At 52.6% G+C, this 19,011-nt stretch overlaps 1 protein-coding gene across 12 annotated transcripts in view; it reads right to left on the bottom strand.

Annotated features, from left to right (window-relative positions):
- SIPA1L3 (signal induced proliferation associated 1 like 3) overlaps positions 1-19,011 on the bottom strand; it is a 254,721-nt gene that overhangs the window by 37,586 nt on the left and 198,124 nt on the right. For all 12 annotated transcript variants that reach the window (XM_044932263.2, XM_044932264.2, XM_025269033.3 and 9 more), the window contains 3 exons: positions 13,905-14,032; positions 8,316-8,434; positions 5,399-5,826 (listed from right to left, as the gene is read on the bottom strand). In XM_044932263.2, coding sequence (XP_044788198.2) covers positions 5,399-5,826; positions 8,316-8,434; positions 13,905-14,032 — 675 coding nt within the window. The remainder of the gene's footprint in view (positions 1-5,398; positions 5,827-8,315; positions 8,435-13,904; positions 14,033-19,011) is intronic.

Genomic DNA, 19,011 nt, shown 5'->3' with positions numbered 1-19,011 from the left:
CAACTGGAGAGTCCACGCACCACAGCTAGAGAAACCCCGCGAGCTATAACAAAGAGCCTGCATGCCGCAGTGAAGACCCAGCACAACCAGAAAAGGGTAACATTCCTCTTGGGACTGCTTGGCCCCAGTCTCCTCTACTCTCTCACGAATCTCAAGACCCCCATCTGCAGTAGCCTCCTGACATGAGCAGTCGCCAGCACCGTCCTGGACCTTTGTCTCCTCCCTCCTTACGTCCTGACAGAACCACTGCTGACACACCCACAGCTGCTCTGCCCATTGGCCCAGGCCTCCTTCCTCCCTTCTCACCGATGTCTCAGCCTCAGACCCATCCCTGACGCTTCTCCAATCCTGCCTCCAGCACCATCTTTCAAAACATCTATCTGCCTGTATCATCCTTTCTGCTGAAACACTTCCTTGCTGCCCACAGCTCTTAGGACTAAGTCCAAACTCTATGCTGTAGCTGACAGGGCCTTGCATGGTCTGGTCCCTGCCAAGCTCCTCAGGTTCCCATCAGGGGCCCTCCCAATTTCCATCTTTGAGCCAAGGGGTCTGTGACCGGCCGGCACCCACCCTCCTTCCCACCCCAGGGCCTTTGCACTTGCTATTTCTGCATAGGGACACTTTCTCCATACACCATCTTTCCATTTTCTCTTAAAAAAATTTGTAAAATAGCCCACATATAGCAAAGTGTACAAAACATATATGTACAATTTAACCAACAGTTACAAAGCAAACGCCCACATAACTGCATCAAGATGAAATCATCAGTTCCCCAGAAGCCACTTTACCTGCTCCTTCCTCCTTAACCCTCTGGTCCTTGGTAGAAATGACTCCTCCTCAGGGAAATTATCCCTTCCCGCCACCCCACCCATCCCGTTAGATCAGACACCCCTCCAGCCATGCATCACATCCCCTAAGATCCCAGGAAGTTTGCCCTGCAGGCACTCCCCTAGCATAATTCATTCACTGCTTTTGTAATTATTTGCCTGCTGTCTCCCCCAGCACCCTGTTCCAGGAGAGCTAGGGAACCTGTTTGAGGCAGAGAGCAGTGCATACACTTGGTGCCTGCTACATGAATGAGCAAGAAGTGCTGGGCTACAAAGGCCCCAGAAGGAGACACAAGGGCAGCCACGGAGTGCTCGTGCCTGCCTGCGGGGAGCCAACTGGGCAGTAGGGTGTCATTCTGGCCCTGCCCCAGGGAATGGACCTATGACAGCAGAAGCACAGAGCTGCCCCGAGCGAGGGGCAGTGTGAGGCCAGCGGCAGTCAGAGGCACATGTGGGCCCCTTGAGCACAGGTGCTCAGCGACCCTCTGGGAAGACGGTGGGAGGGACAGCGGGGTGAGTGGGACCGCACACCCTCTCTGTCTGGAACACTCTGCCCTCCTTATTCCCAGGAGCTCAGCCTCTTTTCTCCAGGGAAGCTCCCCCCACACTGAGTCGGGCCCCTCCTCTGGGCTGCCACACCCCGACGGCTTCCCTCACCCTGGCCTGGCCACTATGGGCTGTCACTGGAGGTGGATCTGCCACCCACATTGACTGTGAACACTAAGGGCTCTGTCCCTAAATAGATGCTGATGCTCAGGTTGTCAGGACAGTCAGGCTTTGAGTTTGTGACAGCCTCAGGGCTTTAGGGACAGTCAGGACCTCAGTTGGACTTCCCAGGTGTCTCAGTGGTAAAGAATCTGCCTGCCAATGCAGGAGACGTGGGTTCAATCCCTGGGTCGGGAAGATTCCCCTGAAGAAGCGAATGGCCAGCTACTCCAGTATTCCTGCCTGGAGAATCCCATGGATAGAGGAGCCTGGTGAACTATAGTCCATGGGGTTGCAGAGTTGGATACGACTTAGCAATTGAGCACGCACTCAGGGTCTTAGGGATAGACTCAGGGCCTTGGTTAGGGACAGCTTCAGGCTATTAGTGAGAGGGTCAAGCTTTAGTTAGGGACAGTTTGGGACATTAGTTAGAAATAGCTCAGGTCCTTAGTTAGGGACAGTGTCAGGACCTTAATGATAGCATCAGGGTCTCAGCTAGGGACATTGACATGGCCTTAGTTAGGGACAGTGACTAGGCCCCCATTGTACAGATGAGGAAACTGAGGCCCAGAGAGGTTCAGTCATTTGTCCAAGGCCACACAGCCAAGACAAGGCAGAGGTAGGGCTCAAACCCTAGTGGGCTGACTCTGGAGTCCACACTCTCATCGACTGTAAATATGTTTATTTCTTTAAATCAATTAATTTTCCTTAACTTGTCCAAGACAGTATCTGTAAAATCAGGGGATGGGTTGATAACACTTTTCCTAATATCCATTTAAAATAAAACATTTTCCTCCTCGCACCACCCAAATTACCTTGAGCATCCCATTTTGGAAAAAGCTGCTCCATACTAAAGCCTGGTTGCCTAGGAGAAAACTTCAGGAAGCAGCTTTAATGAGTAGATAAGAATGATTTGCAATTAGCATCAATTGTCTGCATGCAAATTAAAGCTCCCAACCACAGGGCCCTCTTTTGAAGCAGTGCCTCTCCCATTTTACTCCCTTCATTTCTGGGTTCAGCAAATCCTTCTCTCAGACACAGGGTAATTTTATACCCACTCCTCCTGCCTCAGCCACGGTCTACTCCGCAGCACCGCTGCTTTTATAGCACACATTCCAAAACCCTTCAGCTACTCAGCTTTACTACTACAGGCCTGTGCCCAGCAGGGGAGACCTGGGCACCCCATGGCAGCGAGTCCCTTTTGGTGGGTGCCCTTAGAGACGTGTTTCAATGATGACCTGATTCTAGTCTGTCTCCCTCAGTGGATGGTGGGTAAGGGGAGGGCAAGGCGTCTCATCTGAATTTGCGTGTTCCTTCTCCTCAGCTCTCAGCCTAGAATCTGGGACAAAACAAGTCCCTGAGAGATATTTGTGAATGAAAAGAATGGGTAGATAAATGAATGAAGGAGCTATTCAAAAGAGCCCGTGAGCTCAAATGATTCAGATCTATCTATCTAAGGACTTCCCTGGTAGTCCAGCGATTAAGATTCTGCCTTGCAATGCAGGAGATGTGGGTTCGACCCCTGGTCTGGGAACTAAGCTCCCACATGTCGAGGAGCAACTAAGCCCGTGTGCCACTCTACTACTGAGCGCGTCTGCCTCAACTGCAGAGCTCAAGCACTCTGGAGCCCGAGGACCTCAACGAAACATACTGTGTGCTGTGACTAAGACCTGACACAGCCAGTAAATAAATAAATTAAAAAAAAAAAGAGATCTGTCTAGTGAGGCAGACTGTGACAGAGACTTAAGTCTCCGGGAGACCCTGCCTCTCCACACTCACCTTTCTCCTGGCTCCCGACTCCAGGAGGGCTGAGGCCAGGGTGAGGGACAGCACTAACACGCGAGCACTCCCAAACACGGAGGTTTCCAAATCGGTCAGTGTCAGTAGACCCTGGGTCTTAGAATCTAGTTATACTTGAATCACTAAGCTCCAGGACCCTCAGACTATGGTATATTTTTCTTTCCAGCCAACGCCAGTCTCTCAAATACTGGCTTTCGAGTGACAAGCAGCAGAATCCGAGTTTGGTAAGACCACTGCGAGGTCATGCGATCCCTCAAGGAGGTAGCGAGCAGCACTCAAACATTCTGAATGGACTAGACTGGACTAAAGGACTTTGCACCATCACACTAAGAACTTTGAGGGAGATTTTTGCTCTACCTTTTTAAAAAATATTTTTTTTTTGACCATGTCTTGTGGCCCATGGGATCTAGTTCCCTGACCAGGGATCCAACCCTTGCATTTGAAGCAGTCTTAACCACTGAACCACCAGAGAAGTACTGCTTCACCTTTAAAAAAAAAACCCAGACATCTCTACACAGACCAAGACCCAGGTCCAGTGGGCGCTGTGGTCAAGGAGGCCCGAGGCAACTGCCAGGTGCGTGTGTTCTGTGCGGAGAGAGGCTCAGGTCTGGGCCCGGGCCAAGGTGTCAGGAAGCCAAGGGAGATGAAGATCCCTAATGTGGTCCTGGCCCCTGCTCGGGTGTGGTCGGGGAAGGGAAGGGAAGGGAAGGGAGGCGTCCACACTGTGGACCTGGGAAGGTGGATCCACACACTCAGGGGTCCACACTGGGGGCTGCAGCCCTGTACTCACTGCCCGGGGCTGCAGACCTCAGAGGGCCCCTGGATCAGGCCGACTCCTATGACACAGAATGGCTGTTACGGGAGGCACTTCATGGCTTCCATCAGATTCTCAGAGTGTATGCGGTGCACGGGCTTCCCAGGTGGCGATAGCGGTATAGCACCCGCCTGCCAACGCAGGAGACTTAACAGACACGGGTTGGATCCCTGGGTCAGGAAGATCCCCTGGAGGAGGGCATGGCAACCCACTCCAGTATTCTTGCCTGGAGAATCTCATGGACAGAGGAGCCTTGGCGGGCTACAGTACGTGGGGTCACAGAGAGTCAGACACCACTGAAGCTACTGAGCACACACACCCATGTGGTGTAGACTCCAGGTTGTTGGTTAGTCAATGCCTGCTTGTTCTCACGTACTCCCGTCTGCCTCTCTACCAGAGGTTCTCAAAGCACGGTCTGGGGACCAACAGCATCAGCACCGACACAGAACCCTGTACAAATGCACATTCTCAGGCCCTGCCCAGTAGGTCAGGGGAATGTGTGTTGAACAGCCCTCCAGTGGTCTGGGGTCCACACTGCCCTTTACTATGGAGGCTGGAAGGCTAAGCCAAGATTCCCCAGACTTCCTTGCAGCTAACATGGCCAGGTGACACTGCCTGGCCATGGTTCTGGGAAAGCTTTTGCTTCTTCCACAGTTAGGGAGCAACAAGGATGCTGCCATCTTCCCTCTGTTCTCTGCCCCCAGGCCTCTTAGGGGCACCACAGCCATGTGGAGACCGGGAAGTCACAGCTAGTATGAGGATGACGACGGAGCAGGAAGACACAGGGTGCCGGGCCTCAAGGCCCTCCCTGAGCTGCTGCTGTACCAGCCCAGCTCTGCCCTCCCTGGACTCCTCAACGGGGAACTGTTAAATCTCTATTTGCTCAAGCCTCTGTGGGGTCTGGTTTTCTGTTACCTTCAGCCAAATGCACTCCTAATAGAAAGAGTGTGTGACTCCCAGTAGGCATAAAAACTACTGGTCTTGGGAAAGAGAAAAAGGAAAGAGACTGAGGGTCAGAGTGAACCAGAGACAGACAGTCAGGGATTTTCCTTCCTCTACCGAGATCCTTAAAGGCCAGTGGATGGGTAGCCAGGGGTGGTCCATGGTATCCCAGATCTGTACGCAAACTAATGTGTGAGCACACCCATCTGTGAGCATACTTCTGGGGAGGGGAGCTCCACCATCAGGACCGTGGGGGATGTGGAAGGTGGTCAGAACCCCTGAAGAACCCGGGCCAGATTCGGAGCCTTACCTGGACTGCCTGGATGGGTCGCGGCTGCCCCCGGCCAGGCCCGTTGGGGTGCTGGAGCCTGAGGAGTACAGCTTCGGTCGGTAGCCCTTGTTCTGTCCTGTGATGCCCGGGGCGGGCGAGACCTCCCGCCGCCGGTCTGCTTGGTGAGACCGCCCGGTGGCCTCGCGCCCACCCCCGCAGAGGCCCATGCTTCCCGGGGGCTTGTGCGGCTTGGCCGGTCGAGGTGTCTTGGCCAGAGACATGCAGCCGGGGCTGGAGGTGTAGAGGGTGGTGTCGATGCCACTGTCGCTGGAGCCGCCCTTGGAGAGCGGGTCTTGCTCTGGCTCCAGGGGGTCCAGGGGGTCGAACCAACGGTCATCGCTGTGGCTGCTGGAAGCGTTGCTGGAGAGGGTATTGCTGCTGGAATGACTGGAGTACTGGGGCTCCCCCTGGAAGGAAGGAAAACTGTGTCATTATTCCTAGACCCCAGGTGGGGGGCAACCTACCCTCCCACTGGGGTTTGCCTCACAGCTGAGTGTGAACCCTGGAGCCAGACAGCTTTGAACTCTGGCTCTCCGACTTACTGACCTTGGTACCTCAGGCCACTGATTGAACTTCCCTGTGCCTCAGTTTCTACATCTGTGAAATGGGCTGACAATAACCCTGCTCCATGGGGTGGCTCAGAGGGATAAACGACACTGCCTACGTAACGTGCTGCCAGCACGAAGCTCAGTGTGTCTGGAGCTGAGCTCCTGCCTTCCCTCCTGAACTCGCCTCTTCCTCGTCTCCTAAGGGCACCTCCGTACGTTCAGCTGTCCCTACCCAAGAGCTGTGGAGGCACTCTGGACCTTGCTTTTGCTCTCACACCCACATCTAGTCCAACAGCAAATCTTGTTGCCTGTGTCTTCAAAACAGATCCAAACCTGCCAGCGTGCCTCCCTTCAAGACTCCACCCTGGTCCTGTCCGCCACTGCTTCCCGCTGGACCACGGCAGCAGCCTCCTCCCGTCTGTCTCCCCTCATCCCTGGCCCCCAAGCTGTGCCCTACATGCAGCCAGGGACAGGCTGTGAACACTCATGTCCATTCACGTCTGTTCCCTGCTCAGAACCCTCCTCCTCGCTCGGGAAAAGCCAGAGTCCTCCCCGTGGCCCCTGGGGCCCTGCATGAGCTGGCTCTGGGTTCCAGTCTCTAACTTTATCTCCTTTTCCCTCTCTCTGGATTACTCCGTTCCAGCCACACTGACCTCCTTGCTGTTCTGAGCACGCTGGGTGCACTGTTCTCTCAGGGCCTTTGCACTTGCTGTTTCCTCTGCTTGCAATGCACTTCCCTCAGATGATTTTCCTGGGTTGCCTCTTACTTCAAGGTTTTATTTACAGGTCACCTCCTTGAAGGCCTTCTCTGACTACCTCATCCTAAAGCAGCTGTGCCTGACACTCTCTTTTCCCTTAACTGGACGTTTTCTTTTGCAGTGAGAATCAGTTCTCACCATTATATAATGAATCTGTTTCTCTGCTGACTGCTTGTTGCCCACATTGGAAAGTCAGCCTTGTGAGCACAGGGGCTCACCTGTCCTCTTCATCCCTGGGGTCCCAGTACCTGGACCATGGTACATGCTCATCATTCACTCACTGAATGAACGGATGTGAAGAGACTGCCAAGTTCTCAGTCTCCTCCCGGGCACACAGGACTACATCCCCCAGCTCGCCTTGCAGTGATGTGTGGCCACGTGACAGCATCCTGGCCAATCTAACATTACAGGAGGACGTCATTTATGCCATTTGTCTAGGTCTGAGCCACAAAACGTCCTCTCTCCCTCACCTGCTGGAAAGAGGCAGGGGCCCGGAAGAGGGCTCTGGTGCCCTGAGGCTACAAGAGGGAGGGAGCCTGGGTTCCTGAATCCTGCAGAAAGCTGCTCGCTGAACACCCACACTGAACTGCTACATTAGAGGGGAATAAACTTCTATTATGTGAGGTCACTGGGACCTGGTGACCGTCTGTTACGGCAGTTTGTTGTTTAGTCGTTCAGTCGTGTCCGACTCTCATGACCCCGTGGACTGTAGCCTGTCGGCCTCCCCTGTTCATGGGATTTTCCAGGAAAGAATATTGGAGTGGGGTGCCACTTCCTCCTCCAGGGGATCTTCCCAATCCAGGGATTGAACTCGTGTTTCCCGCATTGGCAGGAGGATTCTTTACCACTGAGCCACCTGGGAAACAGTTAACCTATTGCTAAAGATTGAACAGTCTGTGTCCCCCAACATGCATACACTGAATTCTAATCTCTGATGGGATGGTATTAGGAGGAAGGGCCTTTGGAAAGTGATGAGGGTGGAGTCCTCATGAATGAGATTACAAATCCCTATGTATTTTCATGTATTTATCCTATATATGTTTATACAGTCCTCATGAAGGGGGTTAAAAAGTCCATATATATGTGTATTTATATCCTTAAAAAAGATATCACAGAGAGCTCCCTTCACACACGAGGTGAGGCGAAGGCTGTCCATGAACCAGGAAGCAGGTTCTCATCAGACACTGAATCTGCCTGTGCCTCAACCTTGGACCATCCAGCCTCCAGAACTAGCAGAAATCAGTAACCGCTGTTTATCAGACACCCAGTCTGTGGTGTTTTAGTTAGGGCAGCCGAGCTGGTGAAGACTCCCACCATGGCTGATGGAATGAGGAAATCGTGGCTTGAAGGGGTGAGTGATTTGCTCAAGATGAGATGGACGGTGGGGGCTGGAGCCAGGAGCACCACTGGCTGGGTCTAATTCCAGACCAGGCATTTAGCCCCTCTGCTGGAATGGGAGGGGGTGGAGGAGGAGCATGCCCAGGTGAAGCTGTGAAGACGTCCAGCTGTCGGCAGCCAGGGCGGGCGGGCCAGGCAGCTGGCTCCCACAGCCATGGCTCCCCAGGGTTGGCGGGCGGGGCCCAGGCTCACCTTGGAATGCCGGTTGGGGGAATCTTTGCCTGCTGCGTCCTGCCTGGAGGCGTGCTTGCTCCCGTTGCTTCCAGCCATGGCTGAGAGCCGGGCCTGGGCGGGCACATGCCACAAAGGCTCTGCAGTGCAACAGGAGACACACCAGCGGTTAGAAGTGACTCAGGCTTTCACCTGAAGAATCTGGAGCTACATGTGGTTTTGATGGTCCCATTCCTCTGCCAGCTTGTCTACTCAGCTTGTGACCATGACACTGCCATGAGCCCCATCCACTCAGGTCTTAGGGTCTAGCAACACTCATGAACAGGGCATTTAATGAGCACTTACTGAGTGCCAGGCACCATGCTAGTGCTTTACATAGCTTAACTTAGTGAAGCCTTATTATAACAACCCTCAACCCTCAACGGAGGTTGAGTATACTTTCATCCTTCTTGGCCAACTGGATTTTCTATTTTATAAATTATTTGTCCATATCCTTTACAAATTTTTCTATGGAACTGACCACGTTCTGGTGAGCAGGGTTCTTTTTTCTTTTTCTGTTGGCCACATCGCATGGCATACAGGATCTTAGTTCCCTGATCAGGGACTGAACCGCTCCCCCCCCCGCCCCTCACTGCAGTGGTGATGCAGTCTTAACCACTGGACTACCAGGAAGTCCCTGAACAGGGTTCTTTATATATGCAAGGTAGGTAGCATTCCTTTGTTGGTTAACCTTGCACAACTTTTTTGGTTAAATGGAAGTAGAATCATAATAAGCACTGTCTGACAATTTAACTCTCACTTTACAGATAAATACACTGCCACTTGCTTTTTGCTGTGTATCTTATCTTCAGGACACACCTTCACATAACTGAGCTGGAAGTTATCTGATTTTTAACAGCTGCAGAGTTTTCCATCATTGAATGGACATCAATTATTTAACCAGTTTCCTACTGATGGATATTCAGGTTATTTTCAATTTTTCTTAACATTTTGGTGGCCTTTTCTCTACATTCAACTTTGAGTAAGTGTGGAATTGTGTCTGGGACAGAATTCTCCAAGGGAAATGGCTGGTTCAAAGGTGAAACAGGTTTAAAATCATGATGGCTGCTATGGGTATAAATTGGTCTAAACTCCCAAGGCTGGTCAATGTGCCTGAATGGAGCATCAGATCTTAAAAAAACACACCACCTCTGGGAAGAATGGATACATGCTGAGAATGAATACTCTGCTGTCCACCTGCGACTATCACATCATCATTCCTTTTTTAAAAAATGATGGTTTTTGGCTGCGCTTCATTGCTGCGCGCAGGCTTTACCCAGCTGCGGCGAGCAGGGCCCACTCTCTAGTTGTGGTGCGTCGGGTTCTCACTGCAGGGACTTCTCTTATAGAGCACGGGCTCTAGAGCGTGGGCTTCAGTAGTTTTGGCACACGGCTTTAGTGACCTCTTGGCATGTGGGATCTTCGCAGATCAGGGATCAAACCCGTGTCTCCTGCACTGGCAGGTGGATTCTTTATCACTGAGCCACCAGGGAAGTTCCTATCACAACACTGTTAATTGGCTATACTCCAACATAAAATAAAAAGTTAAACATACATACATACACACAATCTAAATGGAGGGCTAATTAATACCTATCAAACTTACAAACGCACAAGGCGTTAACAGAGGACCCAAACCCCGGTGGTCTAACCCCAGAGCTCACACTTTTGATCAGTGCTGTAGTTAAAATACTCAAAATAATGATAATTATTACTAAGCACAAGTTCTGTGTCCAGTATTACTATAAGTGTTTTGCCTGCATCACCTTGTTATAACCACCCAGTGATATTATGAGGTGGACATTAGTACCAGTTTAATAGATGAAGGAGAACATCAAGACTCAGAAAGGTTAAATAACTGGTCCAAGGTCACACAGAACTTCAGGCCTATGCCCTCAACCTTGACAACCTCTCTGTGCTTCCCCAGTGACAACGCTCTCAACAGTGCAGAGCAAGCGCTCCGGGAGCTGGAGGCGTCATTCTCTTAATGAGGGGCTGGGTCCTGTGCTGGGGCTGGACAGGTGTGATCTCACTGGATCCCAAAACCACCCTGCAAGGAGAGACACTTAGGGTGTCCACTGCAGAAGGACCTGAGGCTGGGAGAGATGAGGTCATTGCCAAGGTCATACAGCTGACTCAGAACTTCCCACCAGGCCCATTGGAGCCTGAGTTCACCACCATACACACACTGCTGCCCTTGTTGCAACCGTAGGGGGCTCTGGGCCCATGTTCCTGCTGGGGAAGGTGGGCGTGGAGGGCCAGGCAGGGCACTCAGGGACACAGAGAGAGCAGCCTGACTGGACACAGTCGAGGGTGTCACTGCCCACTATGTCCATCTGCTTCATCCTCCAGAGATGCTTTTCCTCCTTGGAGGCATCCGAGATGCCCAGGAAGCATTGGTCTGCTGGGAGGAGGGCCGAAAATGCCAGGAGACCACGTTTCTGCAGAGAGCCAAGCCCGTGGCAGTCACACTCAGCTTTTCTACCACCTAGGACACCATGGCTCCCACATTTCTATCTCTGGCGGGACATATCCCCACGACTTCAGCCTTGTACATACAGCTGCCCACACACCTCCATGGAGTGTCTACCAGGCACCCCCTACTGGACATGGCCAAAGCCAGCTTCTTATCTTCCCCTAAACCTCCATCTCTCGTCTCCTCTGTCCTTTTGGCTGCTCAGATCAGAAACCACTTATCCTTGAACCTCAGGAAATCCTAACTTTACCTCCAAAGAACTGTATCCAGAACTTGCCCATCTTTCACCCTCCATTGGCCCCACTCCACGCGAATCTGTAGTCAGAGGGACTCTGTGAACACCTAGTCAGATCCCATCCCCCTCTGCTCAGAAGAGCTGAGCCCCGTGTTCTGAGTAAAGGACAAAGTCCCCGCCACCTCCCTGGCCTCATTTCCCACCACTTCTCTAGCCCTTCGGCCTCTTTCTCCAACGCCAGACCCCCTGCCACCCAGGGTTCTTCGCTCAGCAGTTCTCTTTCCCTGGAATGTTCTCCCAGCTGTCTCCCTCACACTCTTCTAGCCTCTCCTGAAATGCGATTTGTTCAGAGACCTCCTCAGACCCCACAAATTACTCTCAAGGCACTGTGCTTGTTTCCAGTTAATACTCAGCTCACACTGTGGGCTCGGGACTATGGTGGTATCCGCAGCAGGCATGGGTCAAGGAGGGGTTCTATTATAGAACCAGTAGGTCCTGGTCCAAATTTCAATGCAGCTACTCACCAGCCGGGACCTCAGACAAGGGACGCCCTTTCAGGACCTCACCTTCCTCGTTTCTAAAATGGGGTGATCACAGTGGCCCCTCTGTTGTGTTCCTGAGATGATTAAACAGAAGGGAGTGTGGAGCACCCGAAGCTGCTACTGTTGCTGTGACCAGTCCTCTGACCAGGGCTGGGCACTCCCCGACATCCATCCCCTCTGCCGGATCCCCCCACCCTGGAGCTTGAATACACTCTCGACTTTATGGTGACTTCTGAGCATAGACCACCCTGATCTGTGAGCGTGCAGGGAAATGTCGGCCAACTTACAAGGTCTCAAGGCGGTAAGAGGGGAATAGGGCTATGGGGGACTGAAGACGGAAGGAAGGAGGGCCCACGGAGAGCTTCTGTGAACCCCCTTTTCTGGGGCCCACAGTGAATAGTGAACGCTGGGGAAGTTACCTCCCCACTTACACCCTGGTGTAATGACATCTCCCAGCATCAGGTTTCTCTTTTCTCAGCTGGGTGGGGAGGAGGAAGCGAACCTGTCTGTGTGGGAGCAGAGATCACAGACCCGCTGCGGGTGGGATCAAGCGTGCTGAGTGGAGGAGCAAGCCGGGTCTGCAGGCCCCAGAGGCAGCAGACATGGGGAGAGTGTGGCTGGGGAGGGGGCAACCTGCTTGGCTGAAGTCCAACTGTTGTCCCTGGTTTAACAGAACCATGGACCGCTGAAGCCCACGTGCTGCAGCTACTGAAGCTTGCGTGCCTAGAGCCTGTGCTCCGCAACGAGAGAAGCCACCGCAACAAGAAGCCTGTGCACTGTAATGAAAAGTAACCCTCGCTCTCCACAACTAGACAGACTGCACAGCAACAAAGATTCAGTGCAGCCAAAGACAAAGGAAGGGAGGAAGGAAGGAAATTTAAGAAAAAGAGACACAAACAGAGGGAGAGAACCATGGTGTGGAGGTGCTAAGGATTTCTCCAGGCTGCTCACCCTGGGGAACGGGGTGCATGCGCCTCTCTCCTTGCCCCACAGCACCTGGGGCGTAGCCAGTGACGTGCAGACATGGTCAACCCCCATGAGAACTGCCTGGATATTCTCAAACACCCACTGTAGGGACATCTCCATCTCCTCCCCCTCCGGCGTTAGCACCCTCCGATTCGTCATTGATTTTCTTTCTTTTGAACCCACCTATCACCTGCTGGTTCTCATAGTTTAAAGGGGCTAAGAGCTTTGTTAGGAGACATCACGTTGAAGATATTCATCCAAGGAGTACATGCCATGATTAATACTTATACGCAGGAGAGTGCACAGATGAGAAGATGTTTAGTCTCTCCAGGCATCAGAAAAATGCAAACGAAACACACACTGTGGCACCACTGTGTGCCCACCAGGAAGGCTGGAACGAGAAAGGCTGGGGAGGCCCGGGCCACTCGGAACTCTCTCTCTGTCGCTGGTGGGAGTGGGAACTGGTTTGACAATCTCTTAGAAAGTTAAATGCATAACCCAGCAATTCCACTCTTGGGTATATTCCCTGCAGAAATGTGAGCACATCTTCAGAAAAGGCAGGTACAAGGATATTCCTGGCCGCACTGTTCTAAGCAACCCCAAACTGGTCCAATCCAAATGTCCTTCAAAGCTAGAATGGAGTAAGACGTTGTGGGTCATTCAGACAGTGGATGCACTACTCAGATCCGCACTGCGACAGTCGCGTGGCTGGCCCTCACCAACACGGTACTGAGCCGCAGCACTCACATCCATGTATGCACACACGGCGTGTCCAGTGGGCATCGATGTTCCATATGCGTGAAGTTGAAAACCAGGCAAGACTAAACCTGGCTGTGAGAAACAGGGTGTGGTGGCCTTTGGGGGTGCTGACTGGGAGGCGCTGGCCATGTGTCTCTCGCCCTGGGTGTGGAACAGGGGTGTGTTCACTTTGTGATTATATCATCACACGAGGTGCTCTGGATTTGGGCTCGTGTCTCAGCATCACAATTGAGAAACAGCATCGGAGGCTTTCTGTAATGAGCAGTCAGGACACTGCCGGTTCTGCTCAGCCCCCCGCCCCCAGAGGACCACTTTCAGATGTCCCTGGCAGTCCCCTCCTCCGTGTTGCACTTCTGTGCTCCAACTCCTGACTGACAGCAACGGCAGACCCCGCCTGCTGATGCCCTGTCTGGACGGACACGGGTCCAGCTCACTGGTCCCAGGTGCCCTCTCTAACCTTACGTGGTGCACTTACAGCTTGCTTTTGTGTTTTATCCATCACTGACAAGGGGGAGGGGCTTCACCCGTCACACTGTGAGTAACGGGTCATGCAGGGTGGCGCCATGGGCACGGCTGGCCTGGGGGGGCCCTACCTGGCTTCTGACGCTCCATGGTGCTCTCCTGGCTGGTCAGGCCACCTGATGAGGAGTCGCCGCTGGATGTCCCGTCGTGGCTGAAGTGGGGATCGAAAGACAGCAGCGGGTGTGGGGCGGCCGTGTACCTGCAGGGGAGCGAGAGCAGGCGGGCACAGGGTGAAAGGCTGGTGTGTCAAAAACCACCTGAGGCCGAGACTTGCTCGCTGGGGGTTTTAAATACCCGGAAGGCTCCTTGAGGCTGGGAGGCTGGATGAGTAAGCCTGGAAACGTGCTATTAACTGCGGGTCAGGAATGAGCTCTGTCCGGGAAGCATGCCAGGGAGCCGGTGGCGGCAGGGCGTGTGGGGCCAGGTGGGGTCTTCAAGGAAAGGGCGGGGGCAGAAGGCACTCAGGACCCTAGGCTCCTCTAGAGTCCCATTTCTTTTTTCAGCTGCACCACACGGCAGGTAGGATCTTAGATCCCTGACCAGGAATCGCCCCCTGCATTGCAAGCACGGAGTCCTAATCGCTGGACTGCCAGGGAAGTCCCCGGGGTTCTGTTTCTTGGCTACAAAACGGGGTGAGCTGCTGTCGGCAGCCCCTACTCCTAGGCTGGTCTTGGGCTCCCTCTCTCTCTGATGGAAGAGGGCAAAACAAGGCAGCCATTTGTAGGTCCAGGAGGCCTGGAAGTGGGCCGCTTGGGGGATCAAACCTCTCCTCGGCCTCCTGCCCGGCCAGGTTCAGTCACTTCCTCGCCCCAACAGTTTCCCAAGCTGTCAAGAGGCAACTGCAGTAAGTCTTTCCTTGTAGGACTGAACGCGTTCCTATGTGCCCAGAACTTCTAGCCTGAGGCTGACACATGATACAGCTGGCTGAGGGGCCGGAACCGAGTCTGTCTGTCTCTCTGCTGGAGGAAGGGGCTGCAGGGGACAGGTTGAGGGCTCAGGAGTCAGCACGAGGCAGGTCTGGGCCCAACCCTAGCTCCATCCCTCACTAGCTACGTGACCTTGGCTGGGCAAGTGCTTATCAGCTTGAGCTGCGGTTTTCCCACCTGAAAAATGACATTTTCTACTACACAGGGTTGTGGAGGGATGGAATAACAAAGCTGTCTCCTAGAGAGAGATTCTCCTGGAGGCGGGCCCTGCAGACCCACAGGCAAGGCCTGAGATTTAACAGAGGGACTGGCAAAGGTTCTCTGTGGCCTTGGGTCCCAGCGACATTCTCTGTGAACCCGGAACCTGTTGGCGCCTCCCCAACATCCATTCCACCCTAGATCAGAATCCATCATGGTGGAAACCCTCTCTCTGACTGGGGTTGGCTAGGAAAGGCAGAGGACATGTGAGAGGATTTGAGTTATTAAGACTCCCATGAAATACTTCTGATTCTTCACCTGGCAAGCACACGGCAGGACCACTCCGCCAGCCCTTTGAGACTGGCTGGTTGGGGCTGTGTGACGATCAGGGAGTCATGAGGGAGCCTGGGTCCTAAGAGGTCCACTCAGTGGTGGACCTGAAGTGTAGGTGCAAAATAAACCCCTGTTGATTTGTTGTTATTTAGTTGCTCAGTCATGTCCGACTCTGCAACCCCATGGACTGTAGCCCGCCAGTCTCTTCAGTCCATGGGATTTCCCAGGCAAGAATACTGGAGTAGGTTGCCATTTCCTTCTCCAGGGGATATTCCTGACCCAGGCATCAGACTCCTTAGCAGGCAGATTCTTTATCGTGGAATCACCTGGGAAACCCCTTCACTGACTTAAGTCACTGCAATTTTCAGGTGTCTGTAACCAGCATAACCTGACTGAGATAGGGGAAGTCTGCTGAGAGGTTGTGGGGGAAAGTCTCCTTCTCCAGGGGGGAGACGACAAGGAAAGATGCCCTCTCTTCCTCACCAGATGTTGCCGGGTCCAAATATGACACCACTTGCAGCTGTCGCCCTCCCAACCAGTCTGAGAACAAGGCCAACGCTGAGTGTGCAAGAGAGGGGGCAGGAAGAGCCACTGGGCCCTTGATAATGTTGTCAAGGTTCTGGATTAACCTCCATGGGAACTGCTCTGCCTCTGAAACTTCTTTTCTGGGAGGTAACAAATTCCTACAATGTTTGGTTACTTGCAGCCAGAAGCATTCCACGGACAGGAGCCCTGGACTTTGGAGGAGTCGCTGAGCCTCCATTAATCAAGCTGATACTGTGATTGCTCACTTGTTTCCTATGCCTGCACTTGCAACTTGAGAGGGTAATAAACTGGAATCCCTCCCCCAAAATCCAAAAGAAGAGTTAACTGACTTCTCTGGGGTCACCCTGCCAGTCCAAAGCCAGGGCTGACTCTGCAAAGACCAACTTTGAGCTCCTGGCTTTCACGTATACAGGCAGCAGAGGAGTGCCGCAGAGATGCACTGGACTTTCTGAAATCTCATCTTTCCTCACCTGCCAGGAAAACACATATTATCCCCTCTTCTCCAGGCCCTGAACTCTAATGCCTCCAGGAAAAAAAGACACCATTGACAGGTGAATGGATAAAGAAGATGTGGTGTATATATACGTGTGTGTGAAAGAGATCAAAATTGGGTTGTTTGTAGTGATGCAAGTGATGTAAAGTCTGTCATACAGAGTGAAGTGAGAAAGAGAAAGACAAATACCATATATTAATGCACATACATGAAATCTAGACAAAGGATACTGATGAACCTGTTTACAGGGAAGGAATGGAGACACAGATGTAGAGAACGGCTTTGTGGACATGGAGGGGGGGTGGGAGAAGAGGGTGGGACGACTTGAGAGAACAGTATTGAGATGTGTTACACTACTGTGCGCAGAGCAGATAGCTAGTGGGAAGCTGCCGTATAGCACAGGTAGCTCAGCGTGGTGCTCTGCGATGACCTAGGGAGGTGGGGTGTGAGGGAGGCTCAAAAGGGAGGAGATAGAATGTATACATATGGCTGATGCAAGCTGTAGAACAGCAGAAACTAACACAACATTGTAAAGCAATTGTACGCTATTTAAAAACCAAAAAGCATAGGGAGTCTTCATCTTACTGGCTGACTTAGCAGCCAGCCAACCTCCTGGTAAAATGTGACTCCAGTATTGCTGGAAGTTGAAGTGTTGATGGGTTTATTCCATTTTCTCAAAACACCCGAATCAAATCCTTAGTGCTAAAGGAAAATGGTCGGCAGCTGCTAGGTTTGTAAGAGGCAGACACGGCAGGTACTTCCCTCAATGTCTATTCTCTGCTTCCACCGTGGTAGCAGAATCCAAATTGTACTGCTGGCAGCAACGCGATGGGTTAACAAACTACATTTCCCAGACTCCCTTGCAGTTCCGGCCAATGAAATTAAAAGCACCGCATGCGACTCCCAGACAACTTCTGGCAGCATGGTGTGGGATCTTAGTTCCCCAATCAGGGATTGAACTTAGGCCCTGGCAGTGAAAGAACAGAGTCCTAACCTCTGGATTACTGGGGAATTCCTCGATGGACTATCTTCAGCTGAACAAATGTTTTCAGCTTCATCTCTCAGCTAACTGTCCTCTATCAAGAAAACCTGTACTTTGTTCACTCATGTAATTCTTTCACTAAAAAGCCTTCTTCCCATCCCAACGCAAACTGACTGGCCTACGCTGACCATTCTTTAGGTGCTGAATATGTCCCATTTGGGGCCATTGGTATCACTGCCAAATCCTGGTCAAGCTGATGAAACTAGGACATTCCAGCATCTCACCATGCACAGCTCTGGGCAAAACTCCCCACAAGCAGGCCTGGGCTGCCAGGATCTTTGCTTTGAACTCCCTACTCTGCCACGTAGGAAAGTACCAAGACAGATGTGGAGTCCTGAGGGCAGGGCTCCAGCGTGCTCTGTCAGTCTCCTACACTGATGGGTGGAGCTGGGGATGGGTGCATTATAGGATGGCTGGGTAAAGGGTGGACACACGATGCAGCCATGGTTGGCTGCCACTCCAGGAGGCGCCACCTTCTTAGTCCCTGCTGGTGGAGTCCGGATGCTGCTCTGGCAGCCAACCCTCGCCCACATGACTTGAGCAAATTCTGAGGGTTTGAGCTTCCCTGGTGGCTCAAACGGTAAAAAATCCGCTTGCAATGCGAGAAACCTGGGTTCAGTCCCTGGGTTGGGAAGATCCTCTGGAAAAGGACATGTCAACTCACTCCACTATTCTTGCCTGGACAATCCCCATGGACAGAGGAGCCTGGTGTGGCTACAGTCCATAGGGTCACAAAGAGTTGGACATGACTGAGCGAGTAAGCACACAAGACAATCGTGGGGGTCCCATGTGACCTCGCCAGGGCTTAGTTCAGGGGTGGGTAAGTGACCGAGTTCCTTCATCCTTAGCAACAGAGAGCAGCTCTTCCCTCTTCTCCTGCAGGGCACTGCTTCTGCCTGGGGCCACAGCAGCCCTTGTGGGTCATGAGTGGAGTCAGGTCCCTGAGGAAGAACCTACACAACTGACCAGCCCGAGAGCCACCTGCCTCTGGAATTGCTACGTGATGATAAATCCCCTCAATGCTCATGCCTTCTTGAGTTAGGTTTTCTGTCTAAAGTCAAATGTTTCAACTTTCCTGGTGATCCAGTGTGTAACAATCTGCCTGCCAACACAGGGGACACAGTTTCTATCCCTGGTCCAGGAACTAAGATCCCATATGCCGTGGGACAACTAAGCCCGTGCCTTGCAACTACTCAGTCCACATACGGAACCAAGAACCTGTGCCAAGAACCAAGAACCATAATGAAGACCCAGAGTAGCAACCCCACCACCACCCCCCTCATATGTCAAATGCTTCCTAACTGACGGACCACTCTTTATGGAACTGGCAGAGAAAAACAAATGGGGTCCAGGCCAGCCCTGCTGGGTGCTGAGCTGGGTACACAATTCTGTCCTAGCTCTGGGCTGAGTCTGGACTTTGCTCATCTTGTACACGAGAGTGGCAAACTCCTGAGGATGAGGATGGCATCTGCAGTTGCTGGCATAACCGTGCTTGTGGCAGTGCCAGTCAGGACCCTCACGGAGCACTTCCTGTGTGCTGGGCTCAGTTCTGAGTGTTCGCGGGAGTTTCCCTCCTTGAATGTTCTCGATGCTGCTCAGGGGCAGACTTTGTGATGGCGTCTCTCATTGCAGGGCACGGG

Source organism: Bubalus bubalis, chromosome 18 (genome assembly GCF_019923935.1).
Source record: "Bubalus bubalis isolate 160015118507 breed Murrah chromosome 18, NDDB_SH_1, whole genome shotgun sequence".
In the NCBI taxonomy this organism is placed as follows: domain Eukaryota; kingdom Metazoa; phylum Chordata; class Mammalia; order Artiodactyla; family Bovidae; genus Bubalus; species Bubalus bubalis.
Note: the sequence above shows the minus strand (reverse complement) of the source record. Positions and strands in the feature narration are given on the sequence as shown.